The following is a 19,869-nucleotide window of genomic DNA, read 5'->3' on the forward strand; positions in this document are numbered from 1 at the left end:
GAGATAAAATCGCATACTGTGTGCAGCGCGATAATTTATCCTTCTTCCACTTTCGTTTCGGTTTCCTTTCGAAACGTTAAATTATAAATTTGCCGTCAGATGAGAATAACTGTCGTTTTATTTTCGTTCGTAGTTGAATTCCTGGTCGTTTTGAAAATTCAGAGAAGCCAATATGTATTCGCACGATTCGTCATCAGCGAGTGAATCACCGCTACTTGTATATAGGCAATATGTATAATATTTAGAAAACAACCCACGACATCATCTCTTTTGCAAAGAGATCGAGAGTGTTTCAAATGCATGCCGAACAATTAACACCCGCCTCACCACCCCCCGTTTCGAAGATGTTACATACGAATTTGTATACCTGTTTCGATGCTGGTAGAAAGGATGATCGGGCCACGTTTTTCTACAGATTTCTTTCCTTTCACTTGCATACGTCGTTTTTTTTCCCCGCACACTTTTTAATATGTACGCACTTTTTCTCGCATTCTAGCCGCATCACGCTACTCAATTTAAATAATGAAATTTGAGCTCGTTTCAACTAAAAGGAAATACGCGTTTAATGGAGTTCCTTCACCTTAAATACGCGTTTAATGGAGTAATTTAATCAATCAAGTTAATCTTGCACGTTTGTCAATCAATTATTATACTGTCAATAATTTAATATCAAACGAGTTAATTTTGTATTATTTATTTGTCAGTATTTTCTCGAAAACTTGACTGATAATTTTTCCGAAATTTTCATTTCCCTATTACCTAAAATATCTAATAAAATGGGTCTCGACCTTAGAAAAAGCATATTTAGGTTAAATACCCAATGTAACTGGTGACATTTCCTGTATTTGCATCCTGCTCTGCAAGTGTGACGTATGTGTTGCAGGATGCAAGGTGTACTCTCAAGAGACCGAGATTTTAAGAAACTATATTTTTAACAAATATATATTTAAATTTATATTTTCCCATGATGCCATTTTACAGGTTGCCTCTAAACGTATTAAATTATTAAACACCTATGGTATTAAACTTGTACATAAATAAATTTGAAATTATATTCAAGTAGTGGCGTCTAAATGGATAGGATGATTTTGCCAATTTGATGAGGAACCATTTCTATCATGAAATCAGATAAATTCGATAACTCTGATGGGAAACGATTGACTTGGGAGTCACAAAATATCCAAGTCTGACAAAGCAGTACCTACTACAGAAATACTACCGAATATACATATATTTTTTCAATCGAAGCCAATCCAGGGCTCGAACCCTGGAACCTCTCAGTGGTTAACAGTAATTAACGCGGAAACAGAAATCCGACTGACTCTTGATTAGTCGCTCATTGCTTATTCATTATGACCATTGGATCTAAATCTAGTAATCGTACTCTCCTTATGCGAAGTTTACAAGTATAATGTTTTTAGTATTTTTCTATGGCGACATGAAACAGTCGTCAGAGCTATTTTTTGTAGAGATTTGGCACACTGCCTTCATTGACAGAAAATACTAGTTGTGTGTTTGGTCTTTACATTCATACCATTAAAGATTAAGTGACAAACGTGGTTAAAAAACACACGATACCGATATGGAAACCAAGAAGGTATTATTTACCATCAAAACAAGACAGTCACGAAACAGCGTGTTTCGTACAAAAGTGCAATTTGTCTGCTTCAAGGCTTGTCCTTTTGAAAGTCAGATTCGCAACATAAAACGACCTTTACATTTTGACAGCAACAGACACGAAATTTTCCGAAATTCCTTTAATTGAAAAAGTTCGATATAATCCACGTTCCAGACACCGCCGGAAACTCGGCTGTGGACTCTCATGCGGTCCTAAATTATAGCTACGAACGAAAACGGTCTTTTATCAATAATTAGACAGTGTTAGGAGTCGTGATTGATTGTTCGTAAGGTCGGTTTAAGTTGCCACAAATAATTGAATATTAATGTGCTGACTTGTTTATTGATAGAACAACGCGGACCCACGTTATTTCTAGTCGACCTTGTTTGAATATCAAGTGATATTTATACAACGTTCATTTTTCGCTTACCCAATTCACACCACCCTCCATCCCGCAAAAAATAATCTGCGACTCGAATCTCTGGATATATATTATATTATATTATTGCATTACGTACACGTATGTATGTACATACCTTGAACGTATGCAACAAAGTTTTTGTATGGCTTATAATATGCGCCAGAGGCGAGGTTGTTGATTCAATTCGGCGAAAGCGACTGTCATCATCCTTGACCTTGATACTATGTTTACTTCTTACTCTCTAATCATCGATTTTCAAATGGATGCATAATGATCTGGTGGTAAAAGTCGGTCGAGTCAAGGGCGCGGACACGTGTATCTTTCGTGATGATTTTCTGTCTACATAGGTGGGTTTGGTTCTCTCTCGTTCTCTGGTCCATTTGTTTTGATTTAATTTGAGTTTGTAATTTTGATATGTGCCGTTTGAGGATGCGCCCTTGTGCATTGGTGAAAGTAAATTGCGCTCGCTCAGCCGCCAGTGCATTGTTTTGCAATGGCCGCCACTGGACACGTAACCGGATCGCACAACAACTTTGCACTCTCAAAACGAAAAAAAAAAACCACCAACGAGTGTAAGTTGAGGTTTAAAAGTAAAACGATAAACTTGGCGCCGAATAAATATTATAAATAAATAATAAAAAAAATGTTTTGGATTCGTTAGTGCGTTTTTTGCACTCTCGAGCATTGGAAAATGTCAAGCTGAATAATAATACTGGTCACGTGTTTGCGTTTGATTTTGCAACGTCTAGACGCAATCTCGATTTTTTGTAATGACTACATTTAAATAATTTGTTATGCAATTTATGTCCGTACGTATTTATTTGCAAATTTTTCGACTACAATAACAAGTGTGCCGTGCCTACTTTTCGGACGAACTGTAATGGCGTTGTGTAACGATGCAACAGTTCGACGCGAATACGCGTCGAGCAAATAATATCTTAATCTCGGTTGATTATGCATATTATATCAGACGCGGACAAGTAGAGGATCGCGAGCCAATTGCGGCTCTTCCATGTCAATTGGGTGGCGATTCGCCACCTGCTTCCACTGTAGCGTGTGTGTGTGTGCATTGGCAAATATTTGTCGTTTTAATAAGCCATCTTGCAGAACAACGTCCATTTCTCTGTTTCAAAATGGATTCTTCAAGCAGCTTATCTTTCAAATACATACATATATACATATTTTTAAAATACAACGAACTTTAATTCATACATGAAGTGCAGCTCGTCTACAGGTGCAGACACACAGCATGTACGCGGCATGTTATTTATTAGATAGTTTTGCACATGCAAAAAAAAAACAGTAGCACGCCTAATCTATACAGTCGCGATCCATGGCAAAGCACATCCCCTGAGTGTTTTCGGGGATAATTTATGTTTGTATTGACAGTGATCGATAACGGTGATTCCCATATTTAAAGAAATATAGGAGGAACATGTTGAAATACATAATGAGATCGTACGAATTACATCGACATGAAGACACGCCATGGTTTTGCCAATGCCGTATTGATAACCGTAAATGGACAATTTCGCACACGAAAATCACGAATACGTAATATCTGGAACTCGAATTCTCGTTAATGTAATAGTTCACGTTTGTGAATCTCGATGGATGGAATTTTCGAGTGCCAGATATTCCTAGGTTTTCGTGGCGTGTGCGAAATTCTTAACACATTAAAATTAAATAATATCTAAAAGCAAGAAAATATTACAAACAACGTTCTCTTCTTCCGCTATCATTCAAAGCCTATCAACCAATATGTCCTCGGCACCATTTATTTATTTATTTATTATTATTCAAAGGGAGAAGTCTGGTCCTCGTGGATCGTTGAAAACATTTAACGCTCATATTAAATTTTCATTGATTTGGTACGTTTCTTTCTTGTTTAAAAAAATATAAATTTTATAAATTATTATAATTTCTCGAAAAATTATGTGGCCATTTTTAATTTATGCTATAATTATCATCTGACTCCTAGTTACAGTAATACAAGCAATGAATTTCACATTATTTTTATTTATTTATTTAAGAATATTTGAGATGAGATGAGTTTTTTTTAATACATAAAGTTATAAGATAATACAAATATAAAATAAGATAAATAACAAAAAACCAAAAACAAAGAAATATAAAGAACACGAAATAGCGAGGGGAAAAAAGATGAGAAAATACAAAAGATAAACTGGAAAAATCAAGATCTACAGAAACCATTTAAAGGAAATCATCAAGCTTATTTTTAAAATGGTTGAAGTTACTAATACATCAGATAGACTATTACAAATTTTAACCACTCTTGGAGGGTTCCAAATGAAATAAGCAACTTGTAGGTTTATATTATTACTAGTAAGTGTTTGTTTGCTTACTTTCCTTGGGTCGCGAAACCCAACTATTATATATCTTAATCTGGGTCGTGGCTCAAAAAGGTTAAGAAACTCAGATGTATCTACACGCAACCTAAAACTCATACATACCTAATGGTGTCCACATACCTAACAGTTTTCGAACATTCTGAACGTAGATCGAAGTCTTTACTATTTCATACATTGTACAGTAATGATTGAGAAAACAATATATACAGTATAGTAACTAGGGCTCCAATAGTATATTTATTTTTTTTTTACTCAATAGTAGATATTTAATGCACCTACTTTCAACTAGGTTGGCAACCCCTACTATAATTACATTACATTATAATAATACGGGAGATGAAGATTCTGTCGGGTACGACCGTCCGAGTTGTGTGTTCGCATTCTTCCGGCCAGTCGTCGGCTTTATAACACACGCCTCTACAAAATAACGGTACAAAACCAATTTGAAGATGTCATGGATATTGTACTGATCAAATTTAACGAGTGGAACTCCCAGCGGACGAATACACAAAAGCGAGGGCCAAATTCATCACATTATTACACATACACATAATTCGCAAACACATTCCCGATTGACTAGTTTTCTTTTCGCACACACATACATACAGATGTGCAATATTCAATTCGATCCACTTGTAACGATGATCTCACAATCGATGGATCGGTCAGTTTTGACGAAATTCGGTCAGCAATTAGAGAATGTGTGTCAAACACGCAGAATACCGTACTCCTTATTTTTCAACTTCCACTGCTCACTCGTCGATCGCACACATGCGAAGTGATGATTTTTCCTTATTGTGCGATAATTGATATGTAAACTTAATATATATTATTTATTATATCCGTTAACAATGGGCGGCTCGATACGGTGTGCGATTTCGGTCCAGATCCGTTGAATGCGTGCAGACGAATTGTGAACTTTTGAGTTGCAGTAAAAATATTAAATACATTTTGCGTATCCATCGCATCTTGGACCAAAGTAAAATGGTGATACGAAAAAAATAAATAATGAAATGGCGCATGATGCTATTGGTCGAGTGATGCCTCCTCCCCAGCAGCCAGCACCTTGTCCCTCCTCACTCCTCATTGGTCGTTTGATCGAGGTCATCGGGTCGACATTCGTTCGATCTACCATCACCGCCAGTTCTAATTGCATAATTTTTCTTAAAAATATTCCATTATTCCAATTTTGCTGTTTTTCTTAGCTCGAGCTGCGAACATCTCGTCCAAAGCCCTTACACCTGTACACGTGCACATGTTTGAGTGCGCGGCTTCCGGTTGATTAATCTTGTTTTTGTGTTTGGGAAATTAGCAGCTCATAGCACAGATCTTATCTGCGGTTCCATAAAATCGGTTCACACACTCGAGATTACAATTGGATTCGCCCAATTAGGGCTTCTCATGATTGAAACATTAAAAAATAAGTTTTATTACTGGTAACAATACCATTTTGCAAGTACATATTTCTGTATGTGCGACTTACTATGAGAAGATTTAGAATTAAACATCTCAATTATCTATATATATATAAAAATTAATGTTTGTCTGTCTGTCACGTATTCGTTCCTATACCATTCAACCGATTGCGATGAAACTTACATGAGTTATTGTGTGTTTCTATAAAAAAAATCGTGCAAACGGGAAAAACGGGAATGAGTGACATTGCAACGCAATCATTTCAAATATGTTCGCCGCCTGCGTTTTGCCGACATAATTATCATTACTGTAATTTAATTTGAGTATTAGGTATTAATTTGAAACTGAAATTTTCAATATTAATATTAATTTGAAACTGAAAACTGAAACACATCGATAAACGGGAACGGGAATTGCATGCGTTATTGTGGCATTGCAACACAAGTTGGGTTCAGCTAGTATATTATAAAACCATAAATTTATTTCTTCTAAAAACTGTAAGCATACATGTTGGCGAACTCTAAAATAAGTGAACTTGTGGTAGATTGACTCATTAGCAGATTATACGATTGCAGTTAATTCCAGTTTGTGGGGAATACTGCTCTATGAATATGTACCTTTTTTTGGCCAGTTTTTCCTTGTTGTTGAGTTCTCGAATACATGAGTATTTAATGAGACAGATTGACACCGTGAAATGTTGTGTTTTATTTCGGTAATTCCTCATTACTTCTATTATCAATAATTCATTGATTAGCTCTTTATTATCTTTAAGATAAATGATTGATTATATGTGTCACGCGTTTCCTCTAGTTTTTATGTTGCCAAATTTCCACGGAATCATTGCAGTTTTATTTATTTTTATTTGCTATTTTTTAAACGATAAAAAATAATCCATTCACATCCTCACACGCATATTGTGTGTACATTGGAATAAATTTATAAATTTCATTCACATTACATATTCATATTTGACTTGATTACGTAAAAAATAAACAACAAAAACCATCGGAAAAAATGCTTTTGGAATGTTTTATTTTTATATTTTTTATAACTACACGTGCAAAATTTATACTATTATTTTATTGTATTGCTATAGTACGCACACACATACATAAATGCAGTATATGAAATAAAATTCTTGGCTGTTTTACATATAAATATGTATGTATTATAAAACACTCTCCCATGCTTTTTGAATATCTAATTGCAATAAAAATTTTTATTTGAATAATTCGAATTTTAAGTGAATCTTTATGATCCTTTCTAGAATCTGAAATTCTCAAACACTCGTTGTAATGAATAAATAAATAGAGTTCCGCGACGCGCCACTAGTCTAATGATTGGAGTGGGGAATCAATGCGTCAGCTAATTGGATGCAATGTTTATGAGAAGTTTAGACAAAGTGGACCAATGGTTGGAAGCCATTTATCCTCCATATATGTATGCTTTTTCCGACAGTGTAAATATTCCCTTTTAAAAAAAGCGACGTATTCATTTGAAACATTTTGCGTTTGTCTTTCGGACGAAATTGAAAAAAGTTAATTAATCTAGGCTTCCGTCCCCCATTGTGAATAAGCTAATCCCAACAAGGTTATCTACTATAGACCTACCATTACGTATAGTACATAAATTGATGAAATTAATGTCGCACTACGAAGGCCCACCCGTGACGCACTCAAACAACGAGAATGTTTGGCACTACCCCAAAACGTATTATTCAATAAATTAAGCGGCAACCTGTTTGCGATAATCCATTTTTGAAAAACAAGGATTTTTCATTCATAGGATCTTAAGAACAATAAGTTTTTATTATTCACTTACATTGTATCTTGAGTATATTTTTGTAACTGATTCGGGTGATCATTATATATTTTACAGGCTATTTCTGTCTTTAGTACTAAAGGGCTATTTATTTTTTGAAATTGTCCTATCCTTTATTTTCTGTGAATGAAGGGTTTTTTTTATTTATAATATATATGTACATATTTACTACTAAGTCAAAAATATTAATGACAACATATTTAAATAATCCATACATTTTATCAAACTTGTATTGATTATTTAATTGATGATTTATGATTACTGGAACCAATGTTTCGTGAAAATGGAGGTATTTGAATGGATTCGTTACCAGAAATCCCTCTTTGATGGTCAATTCTTATATTATATTTCATAGATAAACACGTTCTTTTCAAAATCTCCTTGAATCTAATGTCCCTATTGAACGAACGTGTTCATAGGTGAACAAATATGTGAACCAGTGAAAAAACCCAATTAAAAATAAGACATAAAAAGCATGCATTTTGTTAAATGAACTGTATACAATTTTATAAAATTTTAAAATACAAACTTAGTTCATTCTTGTGGAAAATTATTAAAATTAATTTCAATAAAGTGTAATAAATTTGATTATTTGAAATATATGGTATGCTAATCTTATATATGTATTTAATATATAATTTCGAAAGAGACTATATGTAAATATGTAAGGTTTGGGTGAGAGAATCGAAAACAAATCAAAGTTTCTATGACGATGATACATCGATATTGTTGAATATTATTTTTTTTCGATTCAAATCTTACTATTAGATTAGCCATGTTTAAGCTGTTTATATTACAAATACCGAGCGAAGCTGGATAAAACCACTAGTACATTTATATATTAAACCGAAACGGCGTGAGGCGTTTATGATTAGTCGGCATAGAAGTAGAATGCATAGAATCGCTCTCAGCCTCCAAAAGTGTTGCTACAAAAACTCTGCGCGGCAGAGTTTGTTCATTGTTTGCTAAACTTCGTCTCTCTCTTCGATGGCTCGCTTCTAGACGGTACTTTTGTTAACAATGACCATTCTATGCATTCTAATTCTATGTTAGTCGGTCGTTAGATAGTATTAACTTTTTTTCAATTCAAATAAATTTAATAAAAAAACAAATTAAGATTTTTTTTCACGGTTTTCATTTCATTTCCATTTACCGAGCGAAGCCGGGTGGCTTACAGATATAGAAGTACATATATTCTAGAATATATGTACTTCTCAATATATAAATTCACTGTGCATATATTGCGACCTCTCAAATTCCATCGAGACTAGCTTATCTTCCAACAGTGCAGTGCATTCGCCTTTAAAGGTGGCTGACTTGTAATGCTTGCGAGCATATTGTCAAAAAGCATAAGTTTGAATAGTCTTAGTATTCTTCGATTTAAAATCCCTCAATGCAATAGTCAAACTCGGTATTTTTTCACAATATGCTCGCAAGCGTTACAAGTCAGTCACACACTAACAAACAATGAGCACTGAAACCCGCACGTCACGGGAGAATCCTGTATCGGGGGGGTTTCGCGAACGGTCTCTGCAAACGTCACATGTGACGTTCGAGCACCTCGCACTAGTATGGGTCGCAATAGTATAGTGCACACGCGTGCGTCGGTGTGGGTGTGGGTGTGTGGGTGAGGTGCGGTGCGGTGCGGTACGTTCGCAAGTGGGTCGACCATAGTGGCGATGGTGGGGTGGTGGGAGGGGGTTCGGTAGCTCTGCAAGGCTGTCTGCGGCTACGGCTACGGCTACGACTTCGGCTACAATATGTTCACGCGACACTCGTCGACGGTTTGCCGTCACGGATGGACGTCTGGCGTTGTGTGCTCCGTGCGCCAATTTATTTCATTTCAGCTGTCAACTTGTTTACTCGATTCGTTGTGCATATATATATATATATATATATGTATAATTTGTACTGTACTCTGCTTCGCTTGGTAGGCGTGCGTGCGGGTGTGCATGTTCGATAGTATTGTGTTGTACGCTGTTGCTAATTTGAATGATAATGTATTTATAGATTGTATGTGTGTGTGTGTGTTGTAATGAATTTGTCGAAAGTCGGTTCGCCGTATTTCGTGTGAGGTGTGTCGCTTTTTTTGGTTGATTTTTGGATGAATTTCAGTTTATTTTTATTTTAAATGGTTTGTAGGTCCAAAAATTTTCAGAGGAGGTTTATCAGTCATTTAAAACAGTACTGTGGAATTATCGACTCTTATTTCAATCATTTAAAGGCGTAAATTTTTTTTTTTCCATTGAGATACTTTTTTAATGTCTGCATTTAATGGTCCTACAAATATCGTTGCCTTCATATTTGATACGTATGGATGCTTTTGATACATGAAATTATTTTTTATGGTTTATAAATTATGTACACAATAAATCTTACATCTATTACAAGAGCCACTGATCTACTGATGATTTTCTACGGTGCGCCGTTACAGCCGATTCGCGTTTCACCGAAACTTGGAATTGATAAATTCCTCGTCTGCTTAGTACTAAGGATAAAAAATGTTTAAAAATTGAAATGCTTAAATTACGAACTAAACTATTAAAAAAAATATAGTAAGAATTGATTTTCAAACTTTTTTTATATTTTTAAGGTGTATTGATAGCTTAAAAATCTATCTGCTAAAGACATAAATTATATACACGTATACGAAGAAAAAAAAACCAGTTTTTGTATATACAAACTCCTGTTCATTTCTGTCGAACGAGGATCGATCGAACAGAAGTAGACCTCATTTTCTATTTTATCATTTTTTTTGTTGGTATTTATAACATTATCTTATTTTAATGTCACTGTACAACACAATAGGAAAAAAACTCAAAAAAATATTTACAATTCTTAGAAATTTTTATAATACTTTTTATACATGATATTTAAACTTGGAAGTCTTTAAAGTTCACGATCTAAAGCAGATTGTGCTTAGACAACTCATTCAGTGTACGTTTCGGAGTAAAGGATTTGTCAAATATGTATCATTCCTTTCATCAGTTAAACCTTAACATGAGAACAATATATAGAATATAAGATTTGTCTCAAATCTGCATGCATTTAGTATTTATTGATAAATTACTTTTAGTTAGTAATTCTATATTCTTATACATTATTAATTTTAAAAATTAATACGAAGTCGCTTAAGTTTTTGACAATTCCGACTCCACAGCCCTGAAGAACATACATTTAAATCATTTAATAATTTTCATAGATCACTTGAAATTAATTTGAGTATATAAATGGTTGCTTTTTCTTTCTACCTGCTAAATTATGACAAAAAAATGAGTTACTTCATATCTGCAGGTAATTCTTAAAAAAGTTTTGCTATAGCAGGTATAAAGTAAAAATTCCTTTTGGAATAGAGGCTGGTGAGGGCTAGAATAAAGGTAATAGAAAGTTAGTTTTGCTAGATGCAAATAAAACCGAAGATGTGACTCGATTCCATTAAAAAAATTATATTCATTTTTAAACTGCTTTAACAAATCCATGTAGTAAAATAAAAAGTTCCGATCATCTTTCACCTCTCGGATGATTTTAAGTACATACATCGTTTTGTAAAGAATTGAGTACATGTCGACATGCGCTAGAATGAGACCGTGGATTTGAAGTATAAATTTTAATGATCGTCTTGAATAAGAAGATTCTCGATCTTTGAACTCCTGCACCCCAATTTCGATGTAATCTTCTCCTAACAATATCTGTGAACGTAATCACATTTATAATTATATAAATAATTAAATCGAAATATTTATATCACATACTCACTCTCAAAAATTACATCTTCTATCCGTTCTATAAGCTAACATATACGGTATACGTATCGACATTGTTTACGTCGTTGATGGATTATACCGCAAACTTTATAAAAATAAACCATAATAACACTTCCTATAATGAGTTTATCACAGTCTAATCGAATTTATAATTATAAATGTATTGATCGACGACGAAAAAAGGCTTCATCACGCGATCAATTCTTCATACTTTTGTAGATAAATTTTGGTCGATGATCACAATGCATAAATCTATCGCGAGTGAGTGGAATTGAATGATTATGATTGATACATTATGCGCGACTTTCTCGATAATTGTCATTAAATGATTTTAATAACCGTTTTATTGAAATATTATACAACTTAATCACATAACTCAACGTCGAGTGAAACTCATTATGAAATATTTTTTTAATTAATATGGAATACGGGAATAAAACACATCTATATAGAATAACATGTAGTTGAATTAATCTTTTTTTTATATTTGAATTTTACATACAATTGTTAAATTACATAAAACCATTTTATCCATAGATGGCAACGCTTTACAATTTTGTGTCAATATTTATTCAACATTCGTGTCGTTCAATTGTAACATTAGACTTCGATTTTTATGACGCACACTGTACAGATACCATAAAATATTCTGAATTTTCGTATTCGGTTTAAATAAACAACCGTTAACGGTGAATGGCGATAAGAGTAATGAGGGGGCTCTTTCCGAATTTTAAATAGCTACCTGACTACAACGATAAGGATACAAACGAAGCTCTAAAATTATACTTTTTTTTTCAATACATACTAGAGTTTTTAAAAAAATGATAATTCTGCACTGCATACAATATGTTTGCTATTATAGAGAAAATCTCAGCCAAGTTTTGTAAACAACAGAATTATCTTTACTTTGCTTTTAAAATTAAATTTAAATCTGTATTTATTATATACGAATTTTATCCCCAAACAGAGCTGTGTACTTTCGCTAGTTAAGTCTTATGTATATTTATCATATCGTACTGAATAGACTTTTATTAGTAAGAATACTCAAAAGTGTGGCACGGGACGTATTCGTGGTATCCAGCTGTGATGGACATATCCCTATCTCATTGTTAATTCGTATGATATTGTACGATCTTATTATTTTGACACACTTCTTCAAATATGGGAATCACTGTCGATCGTTTGTATATCAATGCGGAGTTAAAATATCACCGAAAACGCTTTAGGGTGTGACCTTTGCCAAGGATCGCGACAGTATAGATTAGGTGTGAGTGATTTTTACATGTGCAAAACTATCTAAAAAAAAACATGCCGCGTATGTCTCTTTTTGTCTTTATATTAAACTAGTGTTTTTACTCGGCTTCGCTTGGTATTAGTAATATAAACTGCTTAAACATGGCTAATCTAATAGTAGTAAACATTTGATTACATTTATTTGAATAGTTTTATTTTATTTAAATTTATTTGAATATTCGTTTGTTCGATGACGTCACGGATTTTACGAACCAAACAAATATACAAAGTCTTTTTCGAAATTATATATTAGATGATGATGCATAATATGAAACAATTCAAAAATTCTAACACCTTATGAAAATTTTACACAACGTGATTGTTTTGAAACATTACTGTTCATGTCCTAAAATCGCGACAAAGGTTACTCAACGCCTTTTCCTATTCGACCCTGCTTTGGCACATATTGAATGACATTATTTTATTATAAGTGGGTCAATGTTATAAAGTGAAAGGTTTTTTTCATTTTTTGTCAATATTCCATGTGTAAAAAGTTATTAGTATACAAAATATGCAACTCTGGATGCAATAATTATGTCATCACTAAACGTTTATTTCCGACTATCCGTCCGAGACGATCCAAAGCGATTCGTCCGAGTTTCATTTTGCATTTCTATCTTCAAAATTTATGTAATGATTATTAAGAGCAAAAAATATACATGAGCAGTGTAATAATAAAGTGGGCCAATGCAATTTTCATTGACGACTCGATTGAGCCTTCGGTGAACGTTTAATACGCAAAATTATCGATATGCATTGTCGTTCACTACATATTTTAAAAACGTATTTGCATTCGAATGTCAAAAGACGCGTATAAAATAATATAATATAAATCTATAAATTTTTCCCCAGCTTGTTATCTGCGTTCGGTGTACGACTTTCACATTCTCTTGAATAAATTTGCAATCACAAACAAATCCGCCGCGTATGTATTTTCAAATAAATTGGTATCTCCGAGATGTGCTGAAAGATTTCAAATGAAAGCATTCCTCTTTTAAACAAGACAATTTTAAATCGATTCGGTGCCTAGAAACCGGTATTGGGTCACGATTTCGTTAAATATATTACTTTACACTTTCTCTATTGTAAATTATATTATTATACTTAACATCGCACGTATCGTTTTTGCTCGTTTGCAAATAATTTTTGGCTGCGAATTAATGAACCTGCCAAGTCAAAAGTTCACATTTATCGGTTTGACGTAATCCTCGGAGATTGATGAGCTTTTGATCGTTTTTCACTTATCGGAAACTGGCAGTTTTATACCCGAGTACGTAAATCATGTTTGCTTTTACAATTTGGAATAATCAATATAATGAAACTGTTTATGTTTATTAAAACGATTCGATTCTATTCGGGTAATGGTATTAATATTATATACATATCTTGGATGGCCGTGAAAATTAAAATTAGGCATTTAAATAGCAAAGACTCTTAATAATTCCTTGCTTTAATTACATACTCAATTAATCAAAAATCAGGTCACATTTGATTTATTCTAGAATTTTTAAACGATAAATAAGTACATGCATATGTTTGTAATGCGTTATTCATTTTCATTTTGTAGTAGTAATAAAACGAATATACATATGTATTATTGCAGTAATAATGATATTTTATGCTCAATTTCAATTTCTTTGTGTGATTTTTAACTTTAATCTGAAACCACATCAACTTTGATACATTTGACAAACCGTATTTGATAAGGACTTGAACCGAAAGTTTACAACACACTGAACAAGTCGGCCATTTTGTTTAAATTTATTGTTTGATACTTACTACCTATATATTTAATTTCACAGCGGTTTGCAGTTGGGATAAAACTACGCAATTCCAATCGGTCAGCTACGATGCTTTACGTAGCTCATTGGTTAAGCTATTGCTTACTAGCAGAGAGGTCGAAGGTTCAAATTCCGGCCGAAATCGAATAATTGTTCGATTTATCTACGCTGCTGGCAAGATATGAATGGTTATTAAATCCCAATCGACTGTCTTCTGTTAAATTTTGCCATTTTATCTGACTAAATCGCTGTGACGAATCCAGTAAAATCGGCATCCTGCCGATTGTTAAAATATACCTACATGAAATATAGAATGTGTTAAGAATTATTATTAGAATAAATTTGTCAGGTGTCGCTTTTTGGCGACATGTCATGAATAGACATCGGATTGGCATTAGCGAAATTGCTTTTGAGGCGTTATGACTAGAGGTCGGAATCTGAAGGGGCCGGAAACGTGCCGCCTATTGTTCAATTGTTGTAAATCCTTTGTAAAAAAGGTTCGGCAAACCTTTAACAATGCATTTACAAACTTTGAACAATAAACAGCCCCTTCAGATTCCGGGCTCTAGTTATGACTAGTCTTGGGCGGTCGATGAATGCTTTTCAAATAACGATAGATCGCTCTATTAGTGTTCAAAGTAGGAGAGCAAAAAAAGTGTGGATTTTCTTAGAAATTGACAATAGTGAACCATTTTTTTGTGTAAAAAGCATTCATCGAACGCCGAATTTGGTTATGATTGTTGTCAACTTCATAGAAGAACTTTTTTTATTGCTCTAACACTTGGAACGTGTATTGCTATTTACCATTATCCTAATGACCATCCGATGCCTAGTCATGACTAGACGTAGGCTAGAAATCGGGGAATTATTGTTAACTTCTTAGAATAAAACATATTTTTACAAACTTCTTTGCTATCTCGGTTTGAACACTGATGGAACTGTCTATTGATACTGATGGAACTATTGATACTGATGAACACTGATGGAACTGTCTACTGTATATGTACATACGTATTTATACAGAAGAAATCGTGTAATATTTATGTACACATTTGTATTTACAACCTCATTTGACAGGGCAAATCATATCGTGCACATTAAACCGCATAATAGTCACATTTCGCGCGAATTTGTCCGATATTTCCTGATTGTGATAAAAACGAAACGTGACAAAAGGATCTGCTAGTTAGCACGAGCGTTCAAGTCACCACATGCATATTCGAACGTCGAGAGCCCGATCGAAGCGTTCAGTCATTCGATGATTGTAGACAACGACCAGCAACCAGCAGCCAACCAACCAACCAACCAGTCAGTCAGTACGATCTGTCAGCTTATTGGTTGTGGCCAGCCGAGCGGTCGGTTTGCGCAGACGTAAAATCTATTTCATTATGAAACGTCACGGTTGCGTCACGGAGAAAGGTGCGCCCAGCGTCGCCGATTTATAACCCAACTTATATATTATATATATATATATATATATATATATATATATATATATATATATATATATATATATATATATATATATATATATATATATATATATATATATATATATATATATATATATATATATATATATATATATATATATATATATATATATATATATATATATATATATATATATATATATATATATATATTGTATGCAGGCTCTCGATAATACGGCCGAAAAATGCTAAAATGTCGTTCTCCTTATGTAAAGTGTAATAATGGCTAGCGTGTAGAGTTGTCTTGTCTCCGCCGGAGTGGGTGGTTCCGACCCCACCCCGTGTGCAACAGTTACACTCAAGCCGGCTCTTCTATTATGTGCTGTGCATATAATGGAACTAGTTTAGAATGGAGGTTGTCCGATCTTTAAATGTCGTGTGATTCCTGGGAAAGTACTTTGGTTTATCTGAGTTATTATGCCACATACTGGTCAAATGAAACAGATTTTTGTGTGAATGTAAACAAATTATTCATTATTATCGTATATTACCACTTCCCGTTGAATAAATATAGTCGAGTGGCAACGGAAGTGCTTCGGGTGTTTAAGAAAATTGCATTAAACTAATCTCAAAATTTCATCTGTAATATGAAGCATATTATTTCAAGTAAAATTTAGAAACAATGTTCCAATTTACAGCATTGATTAATGGAGGTATGTAAATTCATACATTCACTCTGTATATCACTATAAAATGAAACGTCTAGATTTAAAATCTCAATTCTCTATGTACATTCACGGTGTTTTGGGGAAAAGCATGAAAAACCAGAATGAAAAAAAGTACTCCTTCCGGTTGAGATAAAAATATTACTGCATGAAATTAATCATATTATATGTGAAAAAGTTTCAACTTAAACCATTGAACGGTTTAGGAGATAATTAAATCCAAAATAAGAAAAGAATTATAAGATGTGCCACATCCGATCGATTTAAAAATTAAAAACGTGACAGATATAGTCTTATAGGTTTAACTGTGTTCAAATTATCTTCAAAATGCACACTCATTTTTTTATAACTAATGAAAATGTGATCAGTGATCGATTCTGAGTTAAATCAGTCAATATCTCGAGGTCGAATTTTCTGAAATCACAAAGTTTCATCTATTGATACGACATAAATACGTAGATAAAGTAAAAAAAATCGAAAATATGATCGGGGTATAAATATTTCGTCAGTTTCAAAGATAAATGATGAATGGTGTGGTGGTTTATTGATAAAGAATAAATGGCATGTTTTATTAGTACAATTTAAGAATGGCGTGGTTCAATTATGCTAATTTGTGTATGTATTCAAGTTCAAATTCTATAATTAAATTGGTGCAGTGCAGATACAAAATACAGAAGAATGTATTTTGCTATAAATAATATTTGCTTATGACATTGACATTGTATTTGCTTATGACATTGACAGTTCTGCATGCTCAGACCTAATAATTATTAAGTTGATTGTTTGTCAAAAAACCCCACTGAGAATTATGTGTCGTAGAATCTTCATAGAACTAGGAGCCTTCCTTTTGATGTCTCTATCTGTAATTGGCTAGGAATGTGCCTGCGGTCTGCTTAGTTTGATAAAATTTAATCTATTATACCTCGTTTCAAGCCTAATTTATTATACACATCAATGGATTCATCGTCATTACATATATATATCGAGTTATAAAACAAATTTATGTGCAAGGTCTTTTGAACATTTTAAGATAATAATGTATGTATGTATGTAGTTGCTTATTATTTGGCCTTAGTAACTATCAATTCTAGCTCTGGCCAAAATGTAGTTGAGTAAAAATGGAAATTTTCATAAATCACTGCAGACTTTAAAACATATTGAAGTAGTTTTCTGCTTAAAAACTATTTATTTATACCTGTATCAATACTCTTCAGAGCTTCTAATGAAAAGGAAATTTTGTTCTTAGCCAAATCTAATAAATGTTGATCTAAAATTTTAAACAAAACCGTTTATAAAACGACATGAATTTCCAATTTTTTGTAGCACATTAGTCTATAACTATAAAAGAAAAAAATTGATTGACGATAAATATGCTCCGGCAAGCAACAAATATTATTCAATATACGCATGATCTCGACTACTTTAATCCAGGTCATATACGATTTTGGTCCCCACTCATTGCTCATTTCTTAGCACGTATAATATATGCTATACATATGTATAAAATAATAAATAGCGATTTTGATTGATGAATTTTTTTATTTAATTTCTAAAACTTTATAATAACAATGAGTGCTTTATGAATGGAATGAACTTGTTATGTATTGCTACCATTTAAGATGATTGGAGTTTGACTGATTACGAAATTGTTATTGAATGTTTCATAATATTTATTTTATATGTATTAATTTCAATTTATTTTGTTTTCAGAAAATATCTATTCCCAATACTGGTGCTGGAGAACCCCAAAATGCAACATTTCGTTTCAGTCTCGCCAGTAATGCCGACCTTGAAGGACCACAAGTAAGGATTATTTCATTTATTTATAAATCTTAAAATAATATTGTTGCAAAAGATGATAGTAACGTTTTTTGTTTCTTTTTTTTATAGGGTTCTTTTGAATGTTTACAAGGGGTTGCCGGCAAATCCCTACGTGCCTTGGGTAGTATGCCAAATCGAATGCGAGTGCAAGCCAATGATGACGTCTACGAAGCCACCAAACTTAGGATGGCTGTTGACGCTGAAAACCAAAAGAGCAAATTGTATGCAAAACATACTAGCGAACTACATTTTCACTGATATAACATTTGTACAATGATATTAATGAATGGTGTTAATTTTCCAGTGCAAGAGTTATAAAACCTAATCAGACGGATATTGGTCGCAAAGTGAAGGTGAAACAAAAAGGGCCGCCGCCGCCATCACGCCATCCCATAGCTCCCACGTTACCACAACAGTCTCCTCCTAGTAATGTGTCTGGTGGACAACCGACGCATAACTATCAATCTAGTAACGGAACCAATGGGTATGGAAGTGGCGGTGGCGGCCTTTACAATCACCAAACTAATGGAAATCACCAAACCAATGGAAATCACCAAACCAATGGAAATAACCATCATAATGGAAATGGACCTGTCCACAATAGCTTACCTCCAATTAAACCCACACAACAAATAGGCAAATCAACGGATCCTCCTCCCGTATATAAGCGTCCAATTAGGTTTGTTGCAAATGGCATAATTTAACTTAAACATTTTCTTTTCATTCCTTTAAAGTTACCATGATGTTATTATAATCATTTTTCTTTATATTTTCAGAGAACGACTGATTCAAATGTTGGCTTTAAAGCCATTTAAAAAACCAGAACTGTATGCTAGACTTAATAGTGGTTTGTATACATTTTATATAATAATAAAAAGCTATTTGTTTTTATCAAACTGTATTCTAATGTGTGTATATTTTGATTTGCAGAAGGAATACTAGATAAAGAACGGAATGTAGTAAAAACAATACTACAACAGATTTCGATAATGAAAGATAATTGTTACCTGCTTCATAGAAATTTATGGAACGAAGTTAACGACGAATGGCATTATTTTACTGAAGATGAAAAGCAAATAATCAAGCGGTAAATAAAATTCATAAATATTTACATCGGTAATTTAATTATATAGATTTTTTGATCTAATGAAATGTTTTTTGTTTTTGTTTTACAGCCGTAAACCTCAAAATTTAACACCTCCACTTAGTTCAGATTCTGGTCATTCACCATCTCCTCCACCAGGAAAACGATTAGCTCCATCATTGCCACCCAACATGTTACCAGCTGTGCAACCACCTGTTAAAAAACAGCGTATTTCTCATTACAATAAACAACCAGATATTCCTAGGTAGGAATTAATTTCGTTGTGTATTAGTTAGTGAAGCTTTATTACGACAGTAACT

General features: G+C 33.3%; 1 protein-coding gene across 1 annotated transcript in view; it reads left to right on the plus strand.

Moving 5' to 3' along the window:
• The window catches only part of Su(Tpl) (Suppressor of Triplolethal), a 43,428-nt gene that overhangs the window by 20,940 nt on the left and 2,619 nt on the right, over window positions 1-19,869 (plus strand). The window contains exons 3-8 of the mRNA XM_077442893.1: window positions 18,355-18,447; window positions 18,535-18,686; window positions 18,770-19,144; window positions 19,242-19,312; window positions 19,396-19,552; window positions 19,641-19,814. Of these exons, the coding sequence (XP_077299019.1) occupies window positions 18,355-18,447; window positions 18,535-18,686; window positions 18,770-19,144; window positions 19,242-19,312; window positions 19,396-19,552; window positions 19,641-19,814 (1,022 nt within the window). The remainder of the gene's footprint in view (window positions 1-18,354; window positions 18,448-18,534; window positions 18,687-18,769; window positions 19,145-19,241; window positions 19,313-19,395; window positions 19,553-19,640; window positions 19,815-19,869) is intronic.

The sequence above is a fragment of the Arctopsyche grandis genome, chromosome 12, assembly GCF_051622035.1.
Source record: "Arctopsyche grandis isolate Sample6627 chromosome 12, ASM5162203v2, whole genome shotgun sequence".
NCBI lineage: Eukaryota > Metazoa > Arthropoda > Insecta > Trichoptera > Hydropsychidae > Arctopsyche > Arctopsyche grandis.